We start from the raw sequence: 8987 nt of genomic DNA on the forward strand, positions 1-8987 counted from the left end.
TGCTTGTAAACCAATAGTCTGATACTATTCCATTTATTGTCTTAAAGCCACTGCTATCCCACAGAGACACAGTAGTGGAAGGAGGCAGGACTGTGGGTTTTGTGTCAGCTGGTTCTATCATCATTTGCTGCTGTATCCCCTGAGATGCAAAAGCAAAGATCTCCAGTACAGGGACACTAAAGTACGTCCTTAAATGTGACTGCCATTTAAGAGGTGGGCTGGCTTCCTGCCTTGCTCAGGGAAGCCTCCATCACCCTCTAGCAGGCCCTTGGCAAGCAGGATGGGGAACCTCTCTGTGCTGTTGCCCAGGCTGTGTTTGTCCTGGATATGAGGCAGGACTTTGCTCTCCCGCACTGTCAGTCAGCCGCTTTTCAGGAGCACTGTGTTCACATCTACAAGTGCACACACGAATTATTGTTTACTCAATAACAAATCAAACAAATTCTCTCCTATTCAGAGCAAACCACAATGATAAAAAGGAGCTGATTTCTACTATTATGAGCACCGATTGATGTCTTCTCTTCTCTTGACTGTCTATTTCACATACAGGTGGCTTTTCTTTTTCTTTTTTTCTTTTTCATTTGGAAATGTCATCACCACTTAATTAGCAATGCGTTGTTACCTGAAAGTAAGAACAAACCTATCTTAGGCCATATGGCAGGGTTTTAATCTGTACTGTCACGGTATAATCATGTCGAAATGGCTTCCCTTTTCAGTCAAAACTGCATTTCACACTTTACCAATATGGGGCTTTTCCTTTCCTGTTCCAGAGTAATATAGCCCTGACAGTCCAGAAAGTGCAAATTAAAATAGCTCCAAGCTGTGGCCGGCAGCAGGAGGGGAGAGTGAGCAGAGAATGGTGTGACTGATGGGGATGGAGGAAGACTCCATCCCAAAACGGGAACCTGTGCTCTTTCTGTGATCTGCTTGTGTGAAATCGAACCAAATGAGTTTGGGCTCCATTTAGGAAGACAATTCCCCTCCCCTATAGCAAAGGCCTGGATTATGCCACTGGGGGGGTCTTTGTGAAGTTTACCTTTCCTTCTCCAGTGCTATTTGGAATATATAGAAGCAGAAACCAAGAAAGCTACCTGTTTGTGCAAAGCAGGACTGACCAGCAGAAAACTTTGCAACTGACTGCTATAGCTGTTTACAGGGTCTAAGAGAAGATTGAAATACATGGTTTGTTGGGTAACATTTTCAAAGGAATTTTACTCCTAAGCAACTTACAGATGTTTACTCTGATGTTTTAGGATACGTAACTGTCCTTTTCTTAGGTAAAGATGAAAAACTGGATTGAATCCTGTTTGCAGTGGGATAAAAGGAAACATGAGTTGTCTGTCTCCCAAGAAAAATAAGGCAGTATTAGTACATACTGGCTCTTCCCACAGCACCTTGCACAAAGCAGAGTCTGGATCAGAGAGCCCCTCTCTCTTATCAGTTTTCTCATGTTGTCCCAATGCTGCATATCCTCAGGCATCTGTGAAGAACTACTGATGGTCTCTGTTTAGCACTTGTGGATCTCAGGCTAAAATGGATTAAGTCAGGACAAAGTCATAACTAGCAATGAATCTAGATAGTTTCAGTCCATGAAACCCTTAGTTTCCCATGCCTGCATTTTTACCCATCTTGCCCCTCTGTAATTAGAATAGTAAGTATCAGGTAGCCAGATAGAGGGGGGAAAAAGTATCTCTTGAAACTTCTCCCCTTTCCTACCCATTGCTTGTATTTCTCCAGGACAGAAGTGTCAGAGCCAACGAAAGTTCTCAGCTCTCTGTGAGGTTTTTCTTTTGTGTATATCCTTCAAGTGACATATCTGTCTCCAAAGCCACAGAAGATCCCTGCCTTCTCTGAAGGGGAGCAGCAAGTACCATTTTGCCTGGATGTACCATGCTGCTCCAGGGAATGCATGGGACAGAGGGCTGGGGTTCCTGTCCCCAAAGTAAGAGTTTCCTCCCTACAGGATGTGTAGGGATCACACAGCTCTCTAACCACGGGCAGTCTGATGTCTTTCACATGCTGTCTGAACTATGTTGCTGTATCCCTTTACAGATATAGCCCCCAGAATACCTCAGATTGGAGGGTTGGAGGTACTCCTTTCCTTCAGTCACTTTGTATTTTTGTATTTTCAACCCCTATATGAACACTACAGTACACAGCAGTAATCTCCCCCACTCTTTCCGACCCAGCAGAAGGCTGAATATAGAAGCTGCTCAGTGCTGATCTGCTCCTTATCAGTTATTAACATATACATGTATTTTCAATGAGACAACAAAGGCAACAAGGGCAAAAGAAAACAAAGAATTTAAGTGATGGTCTGAGGTTTTGCTCACAGTAAGAGATGAACCAGAGCTCTCTTGCTATTTGAATGACTGGTAAAACTGTGCTTTGGCCAGGAAAGTCAAAGTCTAGATGTTCACTTACAGAAATCAACATCAGTGCAGGGGAAGCTTTAAATATTTTAGTGTCCTTGTAGGTAGGTATTTAACTAGGGAAAAGGACTTGAGCATATGAGTGGTTGATCTGGCTAGTAAAAACTGTACATTTGAAACAGATTTTCCTAAGAAATTCTAAAGAGTAAGATTGCTCTGGTGCTATACATAAGCACAGCTTCTCTGACATGAGGTCCTTCAGCCCAGCTGCAGGTTGGCCACACAGGACATCTGCATGGTTACAGACGTGGAAACTTAGAAGTGAGACTGGGGGGAGAAGAAAGCAGAAAGCAGTGACAGTTTTGCCAGGCTGCTGTTCCACCAGGTACCTCATGTGCTTTGCAGGGCTGATGCAGGAAAGGGTTGAAGGTGTAAAGAGACGGTTTCGAATGTGTGCCTGCCCGTGTGTGTGTTTGTGCAATGGTCCTGAGAACAAATATAGTTCTGGAGCATGAAACAGAAGGATGAATATCAAGCGAGAACATCCAGCTGCAGGTCCTTTCGCCTTCTTTTTCCAGCTTTTGGATGAACTGCAAAGCTGAGGGGGACTGTTAACTGCCTGGGCCTGTCCATTTGTCTCTCTCACTTTCCTTCTCTGTCCCTAACCCCCCTCCCTCTCCCTCCTGCAGCTCCAGAGGATGGAGGTGCGATTCGCTATGCCCGTTTTTTATTTCCAGCACGCTTGACAGGCTGGGCGAGGAAGGCGTTAATGTTTTCTGACAGGCCCCCTCTAATTGTTGGAGCTTTTCTTCTCTGCCTTTTCTGTGAAATTCTGACTTAGGCGAGCAGCATAACAAAATGCTCTGGCATTGAAATGTGCGCTTGCACTACACTGGGCTCGGGGAAACAGCATTATTCATGAAGATTTTCAGCTGTTTTTGTCTTTTAACTAACCTTTGAGTTTGATCAGAGACTAGCCGGGCTCCCTTTCTCAAAAGGCGGTCTTGGCAACCCGACAATGGAACCAAACTGTTTTCCCTGTTAAAGAGATAACTATGCCGTTGAGTTGGTACATGGGGGAAATTAATCTTCAGGCGCATACAAATGATAGCTTTACCTCAGTCTGCAATCGCCTGCATGGGATTATTAATAGGACAGGGGTAAGGAGCAGATTCAGACTGGGGCAGGGAACTTAAAAAAAAAAAAAATAATTCGCAACCCCAAGCCCATCATCCCTTTTGACTGTATAAAGCCTGCGATTGATTCTTCACCACTTGCCTTTTGCAGCAGGAATTAGCCCCGCATTGTGCGGCCTGACACGCTAAGAGCTCTCTCGCTCGGGAGCTCGAAGTTGCTGCACACTGGGACGCACCGGGGTGGGGGCGACCGGGGCGGGCGCTTCTCCCCTCTCCCCTTTCCAAGAAGCGAGGAGCAGGGAGACGCAGAATCGCCCCACACTTCAAGTCGAGCTAATCCCTGAATGCACTGAGTAATACGCGCTGCATTATGGAGCGGCGAGCCAGAGCGTCCCGTGTGTGCCCCCGCACCCCCGCCCGGCCGCGCCCGCCTTTCCTTGGGCAGGTGCCCGCTCCCCTCGCGTGCTGCCGGCCCCGCCGCCGCTCGGCCCGGGCAGCGCGGAGCGGAGCGGAGCGGGGCGGGGAGCGCGGGCGGGCGGCAGCTGCGGCGGGCGCACGCCGCCCCCGAGCCCGGCGGGCCCCCGCCGCGCCGCCGCCGCCGGGATAAAGGCTGAGGCACGACACGCGCGGGGACAGCGCTGCCCGCTGCCTGCCCGGCCCCCGCCGCCCCCCCGCCTGCCCCTGCGAGCCCGCACACAAAAGGCAGGACCTGCGCCGCGGGGAGGGGCAGGAAAGAAAAAGGAAGAAGGAGGGGGAACAAACAAACAAATTTAAAAAAAAAAAAAAAAAAAAAAAAAGGAAAGAAGAGTGGAGGGAAAAAAAAGATCTTTACAACAGGGAAAGTACCCCCGGGCTCCCCAAAAGCCAGTGCTAGCGGGGCTGAGTGCGGGTCGGTGCCTCTCGCTGAGGGGAGGGTGAGGGGAGGGCTGGGGGCAAGAGGAGACTCAAAAAGGTGCTCAGCCCTTCCTGAGGACAGGGCCTGGCGGGCTTCCCCCTCCGTTCTTACCTGTGCGAGAGCAGTGGAGGCGCGGAGGCTCCGCGGGGCCGGCGCTGTTCTCGCGTGCGGGAAAAAGTTTGTGCATGAGATTGCATCATGGGGGGAGCCGTGGGGAGGGGGCAGCGGCGGAGCAGGAATGGGGAGTGGGGGTAAACCGTGAGGCTCCCCCGGCTCCCCCCAGCTCCGCGGGCGCGGATCCCGCGGGCCGTGGTGTAGGGAGGCGGGGGTCGCGCTGCCCAGCGCCGCGGGCCGGCCGTGCTACCCCGCTGCCCGAGGGTCTGGGTTTGGGGGAGGGCACATACTCTGCGAGAGGCATTTGTTAGCGGGACACTCTTCGTGCATTACGATAAATAAACACACAGGTAGATAAATTAATAAATCCGTGGCCAAGCAACCTTCATCTGCACGCATATCCCCTCTCCGCTGCTCTTCCCCCACCTCCCCCACCAATTTCTGAGTAGTTCTAAAACTTATACTGCGCCCAAAGAAGTCCCTGATTTATGGAGTTTACTAATGCTAACTGAATACTGTCTGTCAGGCAGCGCTGAAAGGCTCTCCGCGCTAATACAAGAAAAGGCTTTGTGTTGCTAAGCGATTAGAGCAGATGTAATGAGATTTACCCCAATCCTGCTTTGCCCTTTCCCTATCTTCAGTAAAATTGTGTGTGTGTGTTTTCTTTCTTTCTTTCTTTCTTTCTGGAGGGGGCTGAGGGGAAAAGGGAGGGAGGAGGTGGTGAATTTCTGAGCCTGTCTTATACATTGTAGCGAACAACAGCGTAACTTTGCCTTTAGTTTAATGAGTCTGGATATTTACTATTCAGAAGTGAGCAAAAAAGAACACCTGTCTACACAAGGAAGAGAAATTTCGCCTTTGTAACAGAATGAAACATTATCCTAATGTTATATTCATAGCTATAAATTACTCGCTACACTTTCTTTGCATACCTTATCTGTACACTTGCAAAAGTGGGTAAATAAAGAGGGAGATGCTGTAAAGGGAGAGCGGATGGCGGCATATAACGGTTATTATTTTCATAACTAAACATTAGTTCCACGAGCGGTTAAAACAATGAGTGTTTGTGCTAAAGTAATGAGGGATTTCGTGACCCCACCGTGTCCCGTCCTCCTCCTATTCCCTCCCCCCCCGCCCGCGATTAAATCACGTATTGATCATTTCAGGGCGTGGGGGGAGGAGGCGAAGGGGCAAACGTGTATATACTTTTAAAGCAATGCAGGAAGGACTATGCATTGACATACACACGTATGTCCATGTGTACATATGCTTCCGTTCACATATACATATAAATATATATATATGTATATATATATATAGAGAGAGAGAGAGAGAGAGAGAGAGAGAGAGAGAGAGAGAGAGTTACACATACACACTCATAGAGGGAAAATTCCGGACTCCTCCACCAAAGCTTTCCCCTCTTCTTTTTTAAAAACAGCGCATCCCTCGCAACTCGACGCACATTTGTAGCGGAGCGGACTAGTTTTTTTCCTAACTCCATACTCCCTCCGGTCTTTGTTGGGTATTGGAGTTTTTTCTTTTTTTTTTTTTTTTTTTTTTTTGTAAGATGCATTTTGAGCTTCGCTTTCCGCTTGGCTTGGTGCACGCAAACTGAATTTGCAAGTGATGCAGGAGCCAGGCGAAAATAAGGCGAATTCTGGTCACGTCCTTGCTAACTGACAACAAGCAGGCTAGCCAAAAAAAAAAAAAAAAAAAAAAAAGCAAAAAAAAAAAAAAAAAAGCGGGGAATGGGGGGAAGAGTCCAATTTCTTTTTGAGTCTTGGTAATTGGGTACTTTTACAGGCAGATCACGCTATTTGGGCAGAACAACAAGTTTGGAAAGACCAATATCTCTACGTTGCCACCGATTTCTACTAATTTATTTATTTAGTTAGTTTTATCTCCCTTCTCCTCTCGCTTCCCGTGTTCCCCGCGACGTTTTTATTTACCCAGTCACTGTCTTCGCAGAGGCAACACAGTGCCCCATGTTTTGGGTGGAGGCGGCTGTGCCATCCCCCGTGTTTTCCTGCCCCGTTGGGTCAGAGCCGCGGAGGACAGGGTCACACAGCCGAAACGCGGGATGGAGCGCCCTCTTATTTAAGACTTGGGCTTTGGGGGGAATTCTGTAATGTGCAGTGATTTCAGGAAGGACAATGCAATCATTAATCATCCCCTCGCCTTTTGATTTGGATACACATTTGCAACACAGAAGGGCAAGAAAACAATGGTGATAGCGCTATATCTTTGCATATTTATATAGAGATAGATAAAGATATATATGTTACATCCATCAGATACAAACACTTCATATGCAACTTAGCTCCGGTATAACATCGATTAACATTCTGTCCTTACATTCATCGTTGTCATGGCACAAAGAAAAAGAAATTGCATGCAGTAGGCAGCTGATAATTTTAATTTAAAAAAAGTTTTATTACGAAACTAGTTTGTATAAAATAGGGTTATACAGGACCTTTGTAAGTTTGTAATAAAACAGTAAGAAAAGGCAGTGGTGGTGGGGCTGTTTGTTTGTTTGTTTGTCTGGTTTTTCTTTTTTCCCCCCTTCCCTCCCCCCCCCCCAAAAAAAAACCCAGCATATGAAAACAAATGGCTACCGTTTTGCGTTTGGACAATAGCTGCATAACTTTGTTCACTTTGAACATTGTTTAATGACATTATTAATACATTAACAAAGTTTCTATAAAGTAAGACACATTGGTGCTAAAGTACATCTGGAGGAAATCCAAGTCCTTTACAAAACCACATACAAAAATGGCAGTTGTAAGGTAACGTTGACTACGAGTCTAAACATGAAGAGGTAATAAGCATTACATATTAAAAAAAGTATCAAGATATACAGATTTTAAACCATTTGTACAAAACCTCTATAAATCTCTCTCTCTCTTATGTACAAAAATAGCTTAATATATCCCCAACCGGGTTAGGATAGATACAAATAGATTTTCTTATCATAAAAAAATTCACAAAAAAGAAAATTGGAAGCATTCTATGATGGAAACGAGAAGAAAAGCTTGGATCGAGGGGAGGGAGAGGCAGGGGGGATGGGGGGTAGAGGGGGCTCCAGGGACTTCTTTGAGTACAGCGTAGCTTAACTTCAGCATCTCCACAGACATCGGGAAACTAACTTTGTCCACAGGTGATGAATGCCAGTCTCTGAAGGGCCGCGGCGGCGCCGAGGTGAGGAGACGGGCCGCCTTTCTGCTGAGGAGGAGGAAGAAGAGCTCCTCCGCCGGCCTAGGAGCGCAGCGCATTTTCCCGCCGCCCGGGGGTCCCCCGCCGGACACCCACTCCGCCGGGGCGCAGTCCGTGGCAGTGCGACGGAGTGCCAAGGCCGGCCGGTCTCCGGAGCCGGGGGCGACCGTCCCGACCTCCCCCGCTCCGCGCAGCGCTGTGCCCGCCCGCCGAGAGACGTGCCCGCACCGCCCTCCGACGGCAGGGGAGCTCGAAACGCAATAGGTCCTTTTCCTGCGCGGATTTTTGTCTCTCTGTGTGTGATCTGTTTTTGTGCGGGTTTTTTGTTTGTTTTTTTTTGTTTGTTTGTTGTTTTTGTTTGTTGTTTTTTTCCCTTTTGCAACTGTCCTGTAACAATAAAAGAGAGAGGAGATCAGAGCCGCGCTGGGACCAGTGCAGCGTCGGGCCGCAGAGCCGCTCGCAAGTACCGCGGGGAGTCCCGGCTGCGCCCCCTCCCCCGGCGGCGGCGGCCCCGCCGCCCCTCGTCCGTCCCCCCGCTATCCCCCGACCTCCCCCGGCCCTCCGCGGGCGCCTACCCACCTGCGAGAGGGCGGCCGGTGTTCAGAACCAGCTTGTGAAGTCGAGAAGCTCCTGCTCCTCGGGGCTGAGCGGGTCGTAGGAGCCCTCGTCGGAGGAGTAGGAGGAGACGGGGGAGCCCGCCATGGAGTTCATGTCGTGGGAGTAGCTGGGCGAGATGGTGGGCGAGAGGACGCCTGCCTGGAAGGCGGCGCTGACGGCGTCATGCTCGTCGAGCAGCTGCTGCAGGGCGCGGATGTACTCGACGGCGGAGCGGAGCGTCTCCACCTTGCTCATCTTCTTGTTGGCAGCGCCGTTGGGGACGTGCTCCCGCAGCGTGGCGAAGCCCAGGTTCACCAGCTTCACCCGGTTGCGCTCCCGCTCGTTGCGCCGCGCCACGGCCGCCGGCTGCTGCTGAGGCAGGCTGTACCCGAACCCGCTGAAGTTGAGCCTCCTCTTGCAGCGCATCAGCTCCGGCGAGGCCGAGCGCTGCCGCTTGGCCGCCCGCGGCGCCGACGGCTTGCCGCCCGGGGAGGGCTGCCCGCCCGCCGGGCTGAGCTGCGGCGGCGGCGCCCCCGGGGGCGGCCCCGGAGGGGCGGCTGCGGCTGCGGCGGCCACCGCCGCGGCGAAGAAGCACGCCGGCTGCAGGAAGGGCGGCTGCCCGGCGGCGTTGGACATCCTGGCGGGGCTGCCGCTGGCCAT

The 8987-nt window shown here is 50.1% G+C and overlaps 1 protein-coding gene and 2 long non-coding RNA genes across 4 annotated transcripts in view; 1 reads left to right on the forward strand and 2 right to left on the reverse strand.

Moving 5' to 3' along the window:
• The window catches only part of LOC148223654 (uncharacterized), a 28405-nt gene extending 23635 nt beyond the window's left edge, over positions 1–4770 (reverse strand). The window contains exons 1-2 of one of the 2 annotated variants that reach the window (XR_015803898.1): positions 4515–4692; positions 3327–3410 (exon numbers count right to left, since the gene is read on the reverse strand). This is a non-coding gene — a long non-coding RNA (uncharacterized LOC148223654). Of the gene's footprint in view, positions 1–3326; positions 3411–4514 lie in introns of both variants that reach the window. The other variant, XR_015803897.1, reaches the window with a different exon arrangement.
• Positions 1–7744, forward strand: part of LOC148223653 (uncharacterized) — a 46612-nt gene extending 38868 nt beyond the window's left edge. Inside the window, exon 4 of the long non-coding RNA XR_015803899.1 lies at positions 7675–7744. This is a non-coding gene — a long non-coding RNA (uncharacterized LOC148223653). The remainder of the gene's footprint in view (positions 1–7674) is intronic.
• A 183-nt stretch (positions 7745–7927) lies between these two features.
• On the reverse strand, positions 7928–8987 carry ASCL1 (achaete-scute family bHLH transcription factor 1). Its single transcript, XM_014876950.2, has 2 exons — positions 8310–8987; positions 7928–8117 (listed from the first exon to the last, which is right to left on the reverse strand). Exon 1 carries the CDS (start codon positions 8985–8987, stop codon positions 8331–8333), a length of 657 nt encoding a protein of 218 aa, XP_014732436.1. The 3' UTR covers positions 7928–8117; positions 8310–8330.

This window comes from Sturnus vulgaris, chromosome 5 (genome assembly GCF_052056855.1).
Source record: "Sturnus vulgaris isolate bStuVul1 chromosome 5, bStuVul1.hap1, whole genome shotgun sequence".
In the NCBI taxonomy this organism is placed as follows: Eukaryota; Metazoa; Chordata; class Aves; order Passeriformes; family Sturnidae; genus Sturnus; species Sturnus vulgaris.

Excerpts from the sequence above, each read along its gene's own strand:
- ASCL1 (XM_014876950.2), bottom strand. The coding sequence starts at position 8,987 with ATGGCCAGCGGCAGCCCCGCCAGGATGTCCAACGCCGCCGGGCAGCCG.